The sequence below is a fragment of the Geotrypetes seraphini genome, chromosome 4 (genome assembly GCF_902459505.1).
Source record: "Geotrypetes seraphini chromosome 4, aGeoSer1.1, whole genome shotgun sequence".
Classification (NCBI taxonomy): domain Eukaryota; kingdom Metazoa; phylum Chordata; class Amphibia; order Gymnophiona; family Dermophiidae; genus Geotrypetes; species Geotrypetes seraphini.
Window position 1 is genome coordinate 229897944 of NC_047087.1, and position 18544 is coordinate 229916487.

At 41.3% G+C, this 18544-nt stretch overlaps 1 protein-coding gene across 13 annotated transcripts in view; it reads right to left on the reverse strand.

Annotated features, from left to right (window-relative positions):
- KAT6B (lysine acetyltransferase 6B) overlaps window positions 1–18544 on the reverse strand; it is a 490670-nt gene that overhangs the window by 376699 nt on the left and 95427 nt on the right. Inside the window, exon 1 of one of the 13 annotated variants that reach the window (XM_033941379.1) lies at window positions 14015–14093. The exons of the other annotated variants lie outside the window; for them this stretch is intronic. Coding sequence (XP_033797270.1) covers window positions 14015–14083 — 69 coding nt within the window. The 5' untranslated portion in view covers window positions 14084–14093. Of the gene's footprint in view, window positions 1–14014; window positions 14094–18544 lie in introns of those variants that run through there. 13 annotated transcript variants of the gene reach the window in all.

An 18544-nucleotide genomic window follows, 5' to 3' on the forward strand; every position in this document is an offset into this window, starting at 1 on the left:
ACCTGAAGACTTCAGGGCCCTGGGTGAGAAACTGAGGAGGTTGGATGCGCAGGTGGTCTTCTCCTCGATCCTCCCGGTAAGGGGCAAGGGCAGTGCCAGGGAGGATCGCATCCAGAGGGCAAACGACTGGCTGCAGGGATGGTGCAAGGAGATGAACTTCGGATTTCTGCACCATGGAGAAGCATTGCAAGGACTACTGGGACAAGACAGGTTACACCTGACTAGAAGAGGGCAGAACGTCCTTGGACACCGTCTAGCCCGCATACTTCACAGGGCTTTAAACTAGGTAAGTTGGGGGAGGGTACGGGCACAAATTACCTACCTGGTGTGCTAAACTGTCAATACTATTTTGAGGCTGAGACAAGTAGTATACACACTTTCGAGTCTAGGGAAGGTTCACATTATAATTCTGGATCTAGGAGGAGTACACATTGCAATTCTTGGTTAGGGGAGTGTACACACTGTAATTCTGGGACTAAGGGCAGTACACATTGCAATCCTGGGTCCAGCGGGGGTATACACATTGCAAATAGTGTGGAAGGAGTTCAAGTAGCCCATGCGGGAACTCCCCCACAGGATACACACATTTCCGTATTTGGGATAGGTACACATTGTAGCTCTGGGTCTGGGGAGTCCGGGTCAGGTACAAGATATAGCTCTGGGTCTAGGGAGAATACAAAGTATGCGAATAATGCTAAAAACGTCCAAGAAACTCAAACAGGAATATCCCCACTAAGACATAATAAAAACATAACATGGAAAGCTATGTACGTTAACGCACAAAGCTTAGGAAACAAGATACTGGATCTGGAAACAGAAATAAGGAATGCCGACCTGGATGTGGTGGCAATATCTGAGACCTGGCTCACAGACTCCCACGGATGGGACATGGTCATACCAGGTTACAACCTGCTTCGCCGAGACAGGGAGGGCAGATTGGGAGGAGGTGTTGCATTATATACAAAGGATGACATTAAGGTCACAAGAATCACAGATGTCCAATACACTGGGGAATCCCTTTGGGTTAATTTGGCCAGAGGGAAGGACAAATGCCTGTATCTTGACGTTATTTACAGACCCCCATGACAACAGGATGACCTGGATATGGAATTGATTGGAAATATAGAGAACATCACCTTGCGTGGGGACACAGTATTGTTAGGTGACTTCAACATGTCTGATGTGGATTGGGGCAAACTTACCGCTGCTTCCGGCAGCAACAGGAGGCTATTAAACTCCTTGAAGGGAGCACATCTCAGGCAACTGGTGTTGGAACCAACAAGGGATCAGGCAATACTGGACCTGTTACTTACCAATGGTGAAAGTGTCACAGAAGTCTTGGTGGGAGACACATTGGCCTCCAGCGACCACAACATGATATGGTTCAATCTTGGGAAAAGCTTCACTAAATCTGCAACACTAAGGTCCTCAAATTCAAGGACACAAACTTCCAAGAGATGGGTGACTTTGTTCACCAGATGCTACAAAGCCAAGCAGAAACCGATAGTGTGGAAGAAATGTGGTCGACTTTGAAAGCCACCATACAGGAAGCGACGAACCGTTATGTTAAGCTGGTAAGTAAACGCCGTAGAAACAATAAACCACAGTGGTTCACTGCGGAGATCTCAGACATCATCAAAGAAAAGAAAAAAGCATTCATCTCTTACAAACAATCAAGGGAACAGGACTCCAGAGCAGAATACCTGACCAAGTCAAAAGCCGTCAAAACAGCAGTCAGGGAGGCTAAATTCAACATGGAGGAATCTCTAGCAAAGAACATCCAGAAGGGAGATAAATCATTCTTCAGGTATATCAGTGACAGAAGTAAAAACTCAGGGGGAATAGTACGTCTAAGGAAACCAGACGGAGACTATGTGGAGAAGGACTCAGAAAAAGCCCAACTGTTAAATGAATACTTCTGCTCTGTCTTCACCCGAGAAGCGCCGGGGCATGGACCTCAGCTACAGACAAGGGCTGACTCAGTAGACCCATTTAGCGATTTCAAATTCATGCCCAACAGTGTCTACGTGGAGCTGTCAAAGCTCAAGGTTTACAAGGCAATGGGACTGGACAACCTGCACCCCAGGGTGCTCAGGGAGTTAAGTGATGTCTTGGCGGAGCCACTGTCAGCGCTCTTCAACCTCTCCCTTAGTTCAGGTAGCGTCCTGTTGGACTGGAAGAAGGCTAACGTCATTCCACTCCACAAAGAAAGGCTCCAAGACAGAAGCGGCAAACTACAGACCAGTGAGTCTCACATCAATAGTGAGCAAACTAATGGAAACTCTTATCAAACACCAATTAGATACGATCCTGAATGAAGAGAACCTACGGGATCCCCGTCAACATGGATTTACTAAGGGGAGATCCTGCCAATCCAACCTGATCAGCTTCTTTGACTGGGTGACGGGGAAGTTAGATGTTGGAGAGTCCCTGGACATCGTATACCTGGACTTTAGCAAGGCATTCGATAGCATACCTCATCGCAGGTTGCTAAGCAAGATGAGTTCCATAGGATTGGGCGACACATTGACGAAGTGGGTTGGGAACTGGTTTGGAGGTAGGGTTCAAAGGGTGATGGTGAACGGCACCCCCTCTGCAATGGCGGAGGTGATCAGCGGGGTGCCCCAGGGCTCTGTCTTGGGCCCGATACTATTCTTTATAAGGGACTTGGCAGAAGGGCTCCGAGGTAAGATAACATTATTTGCCAATGACGCCAAACTAAGCAATGTAGTGGGCAAAAGTACAATAGAAAAAAATTCAATGCCCGACAATATGATGCACGATCTACTCTTACTAGAGACCTGGTCTAAGACATGGCAGCTCAGCTTCAATGCCAAAAAATGCAAAGTTATGCACCTGGGTACCCAAAATCCATGCAGGACTTATACCCTTAATGGCGAGATCCTAACAAGAACGGTAGCACAACGGTGCTTAGGGGTGATCGTCAGTGAGGACATGAAGGCTGCCAATCAAGTGGAGCAAGCTTCTTCCAAGGCAAGACAAATCATAGGTTGCATACGCAGGGGTTTCGTCAGTCGTAAGCCTGAAGTCATAATGCCTCTGTATAGATCCATGGTAAGACCCCACCTGGAATACTGTGTGCAATTCTGGAGGCCGCATTACCGTAAGGATGTGCTGAGGCTGGAGTCGGTCCAGAGAATGGCCACCCGGATGGTCTCGGGACTGAAGGATCTCCCATACGAAGAACGGTTAGATAAATTACAGCTATACTCGCTCGAGGAGCACAGAGAGAGGGGAGACATGATCGAGACGTTCAAATATCTCACGGGCCGCATCGATGCAGAGGAGGATATCTTCTTTTTCAAGGGTCCCACGGCAACAAGAGGACATCCGTGGAAAATCAGAGGCGGGAAACTGCGTGGTGACACCAGGAAATTCTTTTTCACCAAAAGGGTGGTTGATCGCTGGAATGGTCTTCCACTTCAGGTGATTGAGGCCAGCAGTGTGCCTGATTTTAAGGCCAAATGGGATCGCCATGTGGGATCTATTCGCAAAGTAAAGACAGGGGAGGGTCATTAGGGTGGGCAGACTGGATGGGCCGTGGCCCTTATCTGCCGTCAATTTCTATGTTTCTATGTTGAGGCCTGAAACCATATTGAGAGGGATATAGGCAGGAGAATTTGTCCAGGAAGGCTGTGAGTTTCGTACAAACCAGTGTTTCAAGACATTTGATGAGTTAAGGTATTACAGCTATGGGTCTGAAGTTGGAGGGTGAGGATAAGTCAGCCCCTTGACTTTTTATGGTGGGTGTGAGAACAATGTGACCCATTTGGGTGGGCAGTTGATCCTTATACATCAGTGAGGTTAGACAGTGATTGAGTACATTAGGGAGTATAAGTGTGATGGGCATTTGTTTAGTATGTTGCTTTTGGTAGAAAGCTTGTTTATATGGGGGAGTATTTTATCTGGGGTAAGTGGTTTGAAGATGCTCCAGATTTGGTCTACAGTGCAGGGATTCGTGGCAATGGGATCAGGTTGGATCTTAGGGTATATAGTGCTTAATATGCTGATTTCTGCTTCTACGGTCTTAATTTTGTCTTGGAAGTGGTTTGCTAATTCTTGGGCACTGGGTTGAGTGTTAGTAACTGCTAAGCCTGGTCTTGGGGGTTGGCAGTAATTGGAACAGTTACTTGATATCGAAGTCTATTTCTGAGGTTGTCTATTTCTTGGCTTCAGCTATGTGGAGTTTGTAGGATTTTATCACTGTTTTCAATGCCTGTTTGTTGCTGAGGGAGGGTGTTTTCTATCACTGCCTTTCTAAATGGTGACAGTTTTGTTTCTCAGTCTTTAGAGCATCATTGTACCATGGGGATGTTTGGCTGTCCTGATGTTACACGGGCATAGAGGCGCAATGGAGTCTAATGTTTGAAGTGTCGCATTCAGTTTCTGATTAGCTGGTTTGTTAGTGGTGCTGCTTATGTAGTGTGATAGCATAAAGGATAGCAGTGAGTGATCAGACCAGGGGACTGCAGACCAGACAGGATCATTGACTGTGAGCATTGAGCTAGTTGCTATGAAGTCAGTGATATGACCTTTGTCATGTGTTAGACCAGAGGGAGCCAGTTTTAGGTGAATGTTTGTGAGGAAGGCTTTAAAGTCCTGGACTGCAGGGTTATCATGGTATTCCAAAGGTATGCTGATGTCTCTGAGGATGAGCATTCTCGTGAATCGACTTGGGGGTAATAGTGGACAAGACAATGAAGCCGTTGGCACAGTGCGCAGCGGCTGCTAAGAAAGTGAATAGAATGCAAGGTATAATCAAGAAGGATATTACAACCAGAACGAAAGAAATTATCCTGACGTTGTATCGGGCGATGGTGCGCCCGCATCTGGAGTACTGTGTCCAATATTGGTCGCTGTACCTAAAAAAGGATATGGCGATACTCGAGAGGGTTCAGAAGAGAGCGACACGCTTGATAAAGGGTATGGAAAACCTTTCATACGCTGAAAGATTGGAGAAACTGGGGCTCTTTTCCCTGGAGAAGCGGAGACTTAGAGGGGATACGATAGAGACTTACAAGATCATGAAGGGTATAGAGAAAGTGGAGATGGACAGATTTGTCAAACTTTCGAAGACTACAAGAAAGAGAGGGCATTCGGAAAAATTAAAAGGGGACAGATTCAAAACCAATTCTTGGAAGTTCTTCTTCACCCAGAGGGTGGTGGACACCTGGAATGCGCTTCCAGAGGGTGTGATAGGACAGAGTATGGTTTTGGGGTTCAAGAAGGAATTGGATGATTTCCTGAAGGAAAAGGGGATAGAGGATTACTATACAGGTCCTGGAACTGATGGGCTGCCGCGTGAGCGGACTGCTGGGCATAATGGACCTCTGGTCTGACCCAGCAGAAGCATTACTTATGTTCTTATGACCAGTAGATCGCAATCGACGTTTTGGGCATCCCTGCCCTACATGAATTCAAAGTCAATATAGCAGGCAAAGGAGGTGAAAAAATGTTAGACATACCGGTCGTAAAATAATACACGTAAGGGGTTGCAATTGTATCTGCATATGGTCACCATTTTGAAGCACAGCCAGGAGTGTAGGCACACCATGATAGTTTCCCTTTGTGTAATTTTGCAGCTCAGCTCTAGAATAGGGGTTAATTGCTGTTATATCCATAACAGTCTCCATATAGGGGAGTTTTTTTGCATTTTGTGGATTAATTTTGCATATGGACATTGCCTTTTAGATAATTTATGTCTAGGACTGTTATGATAGCCACTCCATTTGTTCATTCCATATCATATTTATTTATTTATGTTATACTGGAGGTCTGACGCATTGATTTTAGATTTATTGTTATTCATTAGTTCATTACTTCTTAGGCATGATTTCATGAGTTTTTGGTTATCTTGGACACTCATGAGAGTTATATGACAAGGACAGAGAACAATAAGAGAACCTATTGCTTTTCTGCATGGTTTTATCAGCAGGACTTTCAATGTCACCATGTTCATTTTTAAGTATGGCTCCACACTGGTACAGAACCACTATATCCATTTATGCCTTATCTATCTTTCTTTGTTTATAATATTAGTTTTGTTACTTTTTAAGTTAAGCCAGTTCTTTTCTCTCCCCTTTTAAGGTATTTGCGATTTGCATAACACTTCCACAATACCAGCGTATTATTTTACGACCGGTATGTCAAACATTTTTTCACTTTTCACCTCCTTTGCCTGAATTCATCTAAGGAATCTCTACATTTAGACTCCATACCACACCTTATGCACAAGTGGTTTTACCTTTATCAAAAACACATACATGAGGAAGGCTTTGTTAGCTGAAACACAGCCCGTGTCAGGTCCATTAGTTTTTAATATGGTTGATGTGGATATTTTTCTTAATACTGATAGAAAAAAAATAAAGGAAGGTCAAAAACATTGTGTTTTGTCCATAGCAGTGGTGTACCTAACGTATGTGACACCCGGGGCGCATCATTTTTTGACCCACCCCCCCCATCTAATGAAAAATATGATTTTTAGTAACAATCTACATATCGCACAACAAGAGTGTACCTAGGAAAAGGCAGCATCTTAAACACTGCAGTGAGCACTAGAACACCAACACATTCATTGTAAAACTAAACAAACCAGATCCTGCACAGTCGATGCTATCAGAAAGCCATGTCCCTTTCATACACACAGACAGATACACCCTCGCCCAATATGGAATAATCACAAACTAAAAATAGAAATATGTAGACAAAAGTTAAATTGAGCTGCCAAGAAACCAGACTCTGCATACAATGCAACACCACAACACCACAAAAACAGTAATACATGTCCTCTAATACTGTGCAAAATATAAAGGCAGTAGATGTAAATTTGAAAAAACTGATACATAACAATCACCACTTTACAAATTAACAAATAAAAATAAAACAAATAATGAGAAATAAGAAAATACCATTTTATTGGACTAATCCCCGTAAGCTCGGGCCTCATCCCCACAAACCACCTGATTCATCCACACAAGCCTTGAATTGTTTTATATTGAACTTATTACATTAAAGTATAAAAAGAAAAAATATTCTGTAAAAAGAAAAAATATTCTCCCCACTCTCTCTTCCCCATTTCCCTTCAGCGTCCTCAGCCCACTCTCTCTCTCTACTTTCCTTCAGCGCACGCACATAAAAACAAGCAAGTAATTTTATATCATTTTCATTCTATTCATTCATAGAAATTAAAGTCTAAATAATGCCAGTCACATAACAAAACATGATTTTACTAAAATAATTCCCTGCACAGTCAAGCCTGCAAGGATTACTAGATGTCTTTCAGCAGCTCCCCTCCCTCTCTTTCCCTTACCTTTGTGGCCAAGTCAAAATGATCTACCAACAATAAAATTTTAAACACACAAAGCACACTGTAAGCAGAGAAAATGTTAATTATCATTTATATTCCGCAGGTTTTCAAAGAGGTCAAGGCAGATGACTTTATGCAATGTCACCTCAGTAACAACTATACAAAAATACACAAATATACCCCCTCCCTTTTTACTAAACCGCGATAGTGTTTTTTAGCGCAGGGAGCTGCGCTGAATGCCCCAAGCTCTCGACGCTCATAGGCTCCCTGCGCTAAAAACTGCTATTGCAGTTTAGTTTAGTAAAAGGGGCCCATAGTGCAAAATAGACAGCATATATAAATTCTCAAAACGGACACATTTTGATCACTAAATTGAAAATAAAATCATTTTTCCTACCTTTGTTTGGTAATTTCATCAGTCTCTGATTGCACTTTATTCTTCTGACTGTGCATCCAATATTTCTTCCCTTCTTTCAGCCTCCTGTATGCTTCCTCTCCTCCAGACCTCATTCCCTCCCCCAACTTTTTATTTGTTTCATCCTGTCCCCTTCTTTCTTTCTCTCTCCATGACCCCTTTCTTTCTGTATGTCTGTCTTTCTCTCTCTCTGTTCCCCATTTCTTTCTTTCTTTCACCCTGCCCCCTTCTTTCTTTCTCTCTCCCTCCATGCCCCCTTTCTTTCTCTATGTCCGTCTTCCTCTCTCTCTCTCTTACCATGCCTCATTTTTTTTCTTTCTTTTACCCTGCCCCCTTTCTTTCTTTCTGGATCCCTGTCCCCCCCTTTCTTTCTTTCTACCTGCCATCCCCATGCCACCGCCATTGGGAAACATACTGCTGCCACCACCGCCAGGGAAAGACTGCCACTGGCCATCAGAAACAGGCCGGCGCCGAATTCGCCCTGCTTCTTTTCCCGCGGGCCGACCAACTCTGGCTGCCCGACGTCAATTCTAACGTCAGAGAGGACGTTCCGGGCCAGCCAGGCAGTGATTGACGTCGGACGGCTAGAGTTGGTCGGCTCGCGGGGAAGAGAAGCAGGGAGGGAAAACTCGGCGCCTGCTTCTTTCTGATGACAGCAATGGCAGCCTTTCCCCAGCGGCAGCCTATTCCCCGGTGATTGGCCAACTGTGCACCCCCTTGGCCCATGCACCCGGGGTGGACAGCCCCCTCCCCGCCCCCCCATTGGTACGCCACTGGTCCATAGTTTGTTTTGTTTGTTGGATTGCTCCTTTTTCTGTGGAACATTGGGTCTTTCTGTTTTTGCTTTGCACAGTATAATAAATACATGTGCATACTTTTTGCTAGGGAAATATACACACTCTTGATAAAAGTATGAGTATATGTATTATTTATATATTTGCAGTGCTATAAAATTATCACCTTAAAGATTTACATCTTTCACTAGTTCACTCTCTGTAAGACACTGCTTCTCTATCACAATAGGCTTTGGTGAATCCCAAAGTGATTCAATGGTCTAAAAATATTTATCAAGTATTATAAAGTTATTTAAAATAATATGTGTTGGAGGTACATGGAGATAATTCTCATAAATTCATTCAAAAATGGAAAGCAGATCTGCTTGTTTCAAGCCATTTTTGTTTTTCTACTCAAAGACATGTACATTGTTTTTAGTTCATACTTTTATCTGTGTACCCCTACATCATCTGGACCCCTGAGGAAGGCGGTTTCGCTGAAACACAGACTGTGTAGGGTCCAGTAGGACAAAAGGAATTGACCCCAAAATATCCACAAAGAAGAAAATCCAGAGAAAACCAAAAAAACTCTGTGGAGTGACGATGTTCCTAAATGGACTTTATTTGAAAGTATCAAAGTTCCAAAGGTACACTAAAATCATCCACATAAAAGTAAATCATCCACATAAAAGCCTTAAAGGACCTAGTCCGCTAGGGATACAGGACCCAACACGGTCCGCGTTTCAACAAAAAGTCTTCTTCAGGGGTCCCTGGGGGTCCTTTAAAGGTATGTATGTGGGAAACAATTGTGTGGTGAACCGGAAGTGAGACACTGCTTGCATTTGCAAATGCAAGCAGTGTCTCACTTCCGGTTCACCACACAACCGTGTTGGGTCCTGTATCCCTAGCGGACTAGGTCCTTTAAGGCTTTTATGTGGATGATTTACTTTTATGTGGATGGAATTATTTTATGTGGATGATTTTAGTGTACCTTTGGAACTTTGATACTTTCAAATAAAGTGCATTTAGGAACATCGTCACTCCACAGAGTTTTTTTGGGTTTTTTTGGTTTTCTTTTTTTTGGTTTTCTCCAGTAGGACAATCATACATGTACTACAAACTCAGGGGTCCTTTTATCAAGCCGCGCTAGCGGGGTTAGCGCAGACATTTCATCACGCGCTAATCCCCGCAGCTGGCTAAATAACTAATGCCTGCTCAATGCAGGCGTTAGCGATTAGCACGGCAGGCGGTTTAACATGCGTTAAACCCCTACCGCAGCTTGATAAAAGGACCCCCTCAGACTTTTATTTGTATTTTTATGTTTTTAATGTGAAGAGCAAATAATAAATTATCTTTCAAAACATCCGCAGTCTTGTTTTTATTAGTTCTTAGAAGTGGCTATGAACCTTGCAATGCTCATGGTCTGCAATTGTTCTCCTTACGCCTCCAACAAGAGCCTTGTTTCACCATTAACCGGCTGCTTCAGGGATCTATAACAAATCCCTTCTATCTATTACAGTGCACTAAAAGCGCAGACGGTACCGCTGATTTTATGGGGAACCGAATGGAAGACTTCCAGTGTGACGTTCAAAACCACATCATTTCAAACAGAGGCAACCAATCACAGGGGAAGAATTGTCAAACAGCTGAACATACTTCCATTTTATGAAAACAAACCTCAAGCAACTCCCCAAAACTGGTTGCAACAAAGCCAATTACAGCAAAATACACAAAATGGAAAAAAAAAGATTAAAGATCAAAAATCAAAAAAATGCACACCATTCCACACACTGAGTCAACCCTTTGGGCCACAGGGTATTCAAGAAAAAATTCATCTTTGCTAATGTTGATATAAAATACGTTTGACTTCATCCCCCCCTTTGATCTGTAATTGGGAAATGTTGCAACACACGACATTTAAATTCATCAAACGAATGGTTCTTGTCCATACAGTGTCATGTAAGCACATCAATTTCATTTTTATGATGAATTTTAGATCGGTGTTCAAACAACTGCATCTTAAATTGCCTAGCAGTGTGATTGATATAAGCTAAATTGCAGGGGCACAATATCACATAAACCACTCCTGTCAATTCACACGTGGTATAAGCATGCAAGTCTATTCTTCTTCTGTCAGGAATATGTAATGTAGAACCCTTCAACATATTGTCACATGCTGCACATTTACCACAACAAAAATGTCCTGCCATCCCATCCACTGTACTAGACCAAATATCTGCCTTGCATAATAAATCATTTAAGTTTTGATTTCTAGAAAAGAAACTCTATAGTCCATTATCTGTAGCCCAGATTTTATCTGCAACATAGGTCACAGGTCTTTAACTTTTCTTCTCAATTTTGAGCTATAGAAGAAAAACTTCAATATGCAGGGGACAGAACCATCTATGCCTTCTTTTGTCTGACACTGCAAAAGCTGCTCATGAGAGCTGTACTTGGCTTGTTTGTATGCCGCAGATACCGCTTACTTAGGATATCCTCTTTCATAATACTTTAATTCCAGCTTTTTTGCTTGCACACCATATTCTTACGTATTCTGACAAATCTTCCGATAACAAAAAAAACTGAGATGTGGGAAGATTATTCTTAAATGATCCTGGATGTATACTAGAATATTCAAGTAGAGTGTTACGATCAGACGGTTTCAAATACACTGTTGTAAAAATTTTTCTTCACATCTGAAAATCATAACATCCAAAAACACAATTTGATCTTGATCTGCCTTCATTTCAAACTTAATCGTTGTATGACAGCTGTTTAAATAAGTAACGAAAGCTCATAACTCAATGTCAGAAGACTTCCACAGGAAGAAAATGCCATCTATATAATGCTTCCATAGCCCCACATGAATGAAAAATTTAGAAGGATAAACCCATTGTTTCTCAAATTTAGCCATGAATAAATTGGCGACAGAAGGGGCAAAAGAAGCCCCCATCGCCATACAGACACTTGCTGAAAATTTTTTTTTATCAAAAATAAAATAATTGCATAACATGGCTAAAGCTGTTAACCTATGCAGAAAATCAGTGGGAACCAAGTGGAGATGGGGGCATTCATCAAGCACTTCATTCACTACTTATAGCACCTATCCTTGAGGAATGCAGGTATACAACGAGCAGACTTCCAACGTGACTAATCAACAGACATCATACTCTATGGCAAAAACAAGATGACCAAATCTCCACAGAAAAAGAAGATCTATTCCAAAAAACAAGACTGTGGAGAGTCAATGTCCTCGGACCGTCAGTTGTAGTTTATTCAAAATTTAAACAATAAAAACACAGTATTGATACTATCCACAATTTATCATGAATGGACCCAACACGGGCCATGTTTTGGCTGAACACGCCTTCCTCAGGGATCCAAGATGTTATGAACAAGTCTTTTATAAATGTGGAGAGGAATAAGGGGCTCCGATAACCCAAATGCTGAAGTTCACATGTAAAACGCAAAATGGCTGAGGAAGGCATGTTCAGCTGAAACAGAGCCCATGTTGGGTCCATTCATGATAAATATCTATAGTATTAATATTGTGTTTTTAATTGTTTTTTAAAATTTTGAACAAACTACAACTGAAGATCTGAAGACATTGACTCGCCACAGTCTTGTTTGTTTGGAATTGCTCTTCGTTTTCAGACAGTTCAAAAAATGGATAATATTTTATATATAGATGGGAATGGTAGGAATTATAGGATTCAGGAAGGTGTCCACACATTTGCACACATGCTCGAGCAAGGATCTACGGGCAGACACAACAGGAATATGTAATGTAGATCCCTTGTTATTGAGAGACATTTAAATACCTATATGGCGTAAATGCACATAAGTAGAGTCTCTTTCATTTGAAAGGAAATACTTTTTTACTGAAAGGGTGGTAGATGCATGGAACAGGTGGTGGAGACAGACACTGTCTGATTTCAAGAAAGACTAGGATAGGCACGTGGGATCTCTTAGAGAGGAAGAGATCATGGTTACTGCAGATGGGCAGACTGGATGGGCCATTTGGCCTTTATCTGCCATCATGTTTCTATGCTTCTCAATCTCTCTGCCACCCTTGATACTGTTGATCATCGCCTACTCCTTGATGTGCTGTCCTTGTTGGGATTCCAGGGTTCTGCCCCCTCCTGGTTTTCTTCCCATCTCGTCCATTGAACCTTCAGTGTATGCAATGGTGGTTTCTCTTCCACAGCCTTCCCACTATCGTTGGTGTACTTCAAGGCTCTGTCCTGGGACTGTTCCTTTTCTCAATCTACATTTGTTCACTTAGAGCTTTGATCTCCTTCCATGGCTTACAGTATCACCTCTATGACGACGACTCCCAGCTCTACCTCTCTGTGCCAAATATCTCTACTGAAACCCAGACCAGAGTCTGAGCCTGCCTGTCTGACATTGCCACCTGGATGTCAATGCCATCTAAAATTGAATATGGTTAAAACAGAGGTGCTCCTCTTCCTGCCTAAACCCACCTCTCCACTTCCCTCGTTCTCCATCTCTGTGGACAACACTCTCATCCTTCCTGTTCTGTCTGCTCTCGTAATCTAGGGGTCATCTTTAACTCCTCTCTCTCCCCTTCACTGCCCAGATACAAGTCACTAAAACCTGCCTTCTTCTTGTATAATATTACCAAAATCTGACCCTTCCTCTCTGAGCACGCTATCAAAACACTTATCCATGCCCTCATCACCTTGCTCTTAAAGTACTACAACTCGATACTCTCGGGCCTTCCGCTTAGCCATCTCACTACCCTCCAATCCATCCAGAATTCAGCAGCACAACAGGAAAACTGTTTTACTCACATTACTCCTCTTCATTGGCTTTCCATCCATTTCCGAATACAATTCAAACTCCTCCTACTGATCTACAAATGCACTCTCACTCAGCATCCCCTCACTAACTCTCTTCACTTATCTCCTCTTATGATCCCCCCATGAGCTCCACTCAGCTGGTAAGTCCCTCCTACCTGTTCCCATCTCCTCATCTTTCAATTCCAGACTCCATCCCGTCTGCCTTGCTGTACCATATGCTTGGAATAAGTTGCCCAAATCCCTACAGTGGGCTCCATCTCTGGCAGTGTTCAAGGTCCATTTAAAAGCCCACCTCTTTGAGAGTGCTTTCAACTCCTAACTCCTCTCACCTTGTGTTCTGCATACTCTACCCTCTATGTCATGTCTGTCTGTCCAAGTTAGATTGTAAGCTCTTCTGAGAAAGGACCGTCTATAAATGTCAAAATGTACAGCGCTGCATATGCCTTTCAGAGCTATATAAGTGATAAGTAGTAGTAGTAGTAGTAGGGGGAGAGGGAGCTGACACCATCAAGTATACCCCAAGTTAAGGCGAGCACACAGCCTAAACACTCCTAGGCTCTACTGAACCAGGAAAAACCCAGAACAGGAACCATCCTAAAGATGAAACAAGGAGCCTGAGAGAGACCATCTATCTGCCTGCTGGAAATAGAGAAAACAGACTAATCAGGGAGCTTACCATCCTATATGACAGAGCCCAGCTCGGTTCTCTATCTCTGCCTGCTGATGGATGGAGATTATGTCTCATGATTCATCTCCTGCTCACGATAAGGAAGACAGAATTACATACTTAAGTTAAAGGCAAAGTGTTCCAGAGACTCAGAACTATCAAATCAAAAAAATATATTTAATCTTTCAATTGTTGAACAATAAAAAAATTTTTAAACCAACATTGATAAATTTGTTTAGATGTTAAAATGCATGCAGACTGTGAAAAATTGCAGGCAGACCTTAGAAAATTGGAAGGCTGGGCATCCAAATGACAGATGAAATTTAATGTGGGCAAATGCAAAATGATGCACATTGGAAAGAATAATCCAAATTATAGTTACCCAGATGTTCCTTGGGGGTCAGCGGCCAAGAAAAAGATCTGGGTATCATTGTAGATAATACATTGAAATCTTCCGCCCAATGTGCGGAAGCTGCCAAAAAGCAAACAAGATACTAGGCATTATTAGAAAGGGATGGTAAACAAAACTAAGAATGCTATAATTTATATATTAGCTTATCCTCCTAAAGGAACTCAGAATGGGCTACAAATCAGGTACTCAAGCATTTTCTCTATCTGTCCCAGCAGGCTCACAGTCTATTTAATGTACCTGGAGTCCTGGTCTTTTTCAACTTTTTTGCAAATATTTAAAAACTATTTTATTTGCCAAACACTTCGGAAATCAGTCACATTAATATTTTCTGACCATTACTTTTTTAGTTACTATTAACAGAGTCAAGCTCTATTTTGGTTGAAGACTAGGTATACACAAAGCTAAGTTTTAGTTTAGTTTGGCAGTGGAGGATTAAGGCCTACATTAAGTAAGCTTACCGATCATTTCCCGACCCAATTCACTAACCTGCCTCCCGATCCAATCCACGCATGCAAAGTAGGAAAGCAGCGATTCACTAAACAAATTCAGGAACATCGACTGGGCTGACCAATCAAAAAAGAAGCGACTGCTGAAGACCAGTCGCTCACATCCTTTCTGACTGTCCTGCTCTCTGCCGCCCTGAAATCCCAGCCCTGCAGCCCTGAAATCCCAGCCCTGAAATAAAACATCTCCCTTGTGCAAAAACGCTGCTCTCTGCCGCCCTTTGAGCCTGTGGTTTTAACCCGTAATGCAGCCCCACTTTAAACCCGCGGGTTAAAACCACGGGCTCGCGAGTAACCAGCAACCTTTGTTGGTGCGTTTCTGGTGTTTATTCCCCTGCAGTGTGTTCTGTTAGCATGTTGTGTTCCAGCCCCCTCCCCCCTTGTTTTGACCTCGCTTATTGTGTGGAGAGCCAGCACATGCGTGGACCGCATCTACAGGCTACGAAAATGGTCTGTGCATGCGTCTGGATCGCTCTCCATGGGGTCGCTATGGGGCGTGTTTCCGATCGCTGCAATTTGCATGACGACACTTTGTCGCCCATGAAGACTCGGCCAAGGATCAGATCGCTTAGGTGAGTTTAGTGAATCTAGCCCTAAGTGACTTGCCAAGGGTCACAAGGAGCACTGCAAGGATTTGAACCTATAACCTCAGGGTTCTGAGATTGCAGGTCCAACCATTGTGCCACACACTCCTCTGCATCGCTCCAAGTTGTGATCTCACCTCAAATACTGTGTTCAATTCTGGTTACCTTATCTTAAAAAAGATATAGCGGAATTAAAAAAGGTTCCAAGAAGAGCAACCAAGGTGATAAAGGGAATGGAACTCCTCTCATATGAGGAAAGACTAAAGAGGTTATGGCTCTTCAGCTTGGAAGAGAGATGGCTGAGGGGAGATATGATTGAGGTCTACAAAATCCTGAGTTGTTTAGAACAGGTACAAGTGGATCAATTTTTAATTTAATTATATATTACAAAGCCTATGGGACACTTGATGAAGTTACAGGGAAATACTTTTAAAACCAATAGAAGGAAATTTCACTCAGAAAACAGTTAAGCTCCGGAATGCATCACCAGAGGATGTGGTAAGAGAAATTAACATAGCTCGTATGTTTAAAAAAAAAGTTTTACAGTAAAAAAAAAAAAAAAAAAAAGCTCAAATCAGTCTTTTATTAGAAAATCAAGTAGTCTCAGCTAGGTATTTTCAATATTCAGATTTCAAAAAAGATTTTTAAACTACTCAATATGTTTCAGCGCCTCAGCGCTCACATCAGGGGAAACAACCACAAATTATAACTAGAGTCTGATAGAATGTAGATAACATATATACATCCACATATAAGAACAAACACATTAAAATATAAACATAAGTGAAACCATAAAAAAAATCAAAAGTCAACCCATAATAAAAGTAGAAATTATCAATTAAAATTAATACCATTCAAACTAAAGAAAACAGGGGATAAAGAAAAAAGAACCAAAAATATGTGTTGGTAAAATTACCTCTCAAATTGCACCACTTTATATAATGGCAGAGCCTTCCAAAGCACTAAAAAACAAAACAAAACACAAAAATACTTATCAAAGTCCTATCAGCTTACCCAAATTCAAATGTTAAAATAATTCAGATGTTTTTAAAAAAGGAACTGCACAATACAAAAAGATAATGTGAAATACAACTATGAATCTTTAAAACTTGTAGGCATGAATATCTTGCATGCACACAATATATTGCCAATATAAGTGAAAGTTAAAAATAACCCCAATCTAATTTACATTAAAAAGCCCTTAAAAAGAACCTGAACAGCAATAATTTTAGTATAAAACAGGAACCTATAGCACATACATATATTTTACAGTGCAGGTGAATGTAAAAACAGCTCCCGATTTTTAAATCTCAAACACTCATTAAAAAGTACCTGAAAACCAGCAATTTTGTCATGAAACAGGGTCACACAGAATTAAATTCACTAAAGCCAGATTCAAAGTGCTTAACATTGTGTTTCCTGCCGAAAACGTCAGATTACATCATCGCCGTTTAAAACGGCTTTAAAAAGTATTTTAAAAACGGCAATTTAACAAAAAAAAAAAAGGGGGGGGGGTTCACTAACTGACAAACTAAGGCCCCTTTTTATCAAGCCTCGTTAGGGAGGTGTTTTTATTTTTTTTTTTTAAATTAAATATCCAGCCATTGCAGTAAAAGCGCTGATGATCAATTTAGGAAAACACCTAAAAACATATCTGTTCCTGAAATATTTAGGCAACTAACCTGTACAAACCTACTCCATAATAACTGATCTCTAGCGCTGTTAATAACTAGCTTCTAACCTTGTTAATTCTAATTAATTTGTAACATCTTTTAACCATTGTAAACCGCATAGAACTTCACAGTCCTGTGGTATATAAACTGTTATAATTATCATAGAATTCTTATAAGCATTGGAGCTTTTACCGCAGTGGCTGGCAATAAAAAAAAACCTAACGTGGCTTGATAAAAGAGGGCCTAAATAAAACAGCAACAAAAAAAAACCTAACGTGGCTTGATAAAAGAGGGCCTAAATAAAACAGCAACAACAACAAAAAAAAGAAGAAAGAAATAAGAATGTAAAAAATAACAAAAAGAAATGGAAAAAACATTTTCAATGATGTATGTACATTTCTTTAAAAATTTTCAAAAACTTTCAAGCAAACGATATTGTATTGTATACATTAAAAAAAAAAAAACTTGTACATTAGCAATAAAAGAGCATATGCAAATTATAATATAAAGCTAAAGCATAAAAACTAAAATCCATAATATACAATATAGACCAGGGGTGTCCAACCTTTTGACTTCCCTGATCCACATTGGCTGAAAAAAATGTTTCTGGGGCCGCGCAAATGCTGCAGCAAGACAGAGAAGGGAGTTGGCAAGACGGTAAACACCTGGGGGCAGCAAAGGAAAACACTGCATTGCCCTCAACTGGGGCCGCACAAAATACTCCCCTGATATAGACTGAACTCCCCTGATATAGACTGATCATATAAAACAGCAACATTATATCCCTCCCCAGAAGAACTAAAAATAAAAAAAAAATCTAATCAAATAAATAATAAAAACATATTATACAATCTTCCTGCTAAATCCCTTATTAAAATCTGGACATCTTGTGAAACCAGATCTTCTTATAAAAACATTGTAAAAGTAGATCAACATTAAAAACAAAAACCAGATAAGTCCTGTGCTAAGTTCTAAGGGTTGTACAGTGTTCAACAGAAAAACTAATCTCTGCTCTTCTTTCAAAAGTAATCAATATAAAATTACCCTCTCCATGTAGGTGATTGTTTTCACAGTACACAAATTTTAAGACATTCATAAATATGATTCTTTTCCTTACAATGCTCTACGAGAGGAGCTTCTAAACACTCTCTTGATACAACTTTTGGGTTCAGATAGAAAAAACACATGGAGCTTGAAACAGAAACTAACATATAAGCCCCCCTTTCAAATCAAGCCATGTTAGGGTTTTAATCGCCAGCCACTGCATTAAAAGCTCTGACACTCATAGGAATTCTATGAGATTGTATCACAGCAGCCAGCAATAAAAAACCCTAACCTAGCTTAATGAAAGGGGGTCATAATAAATT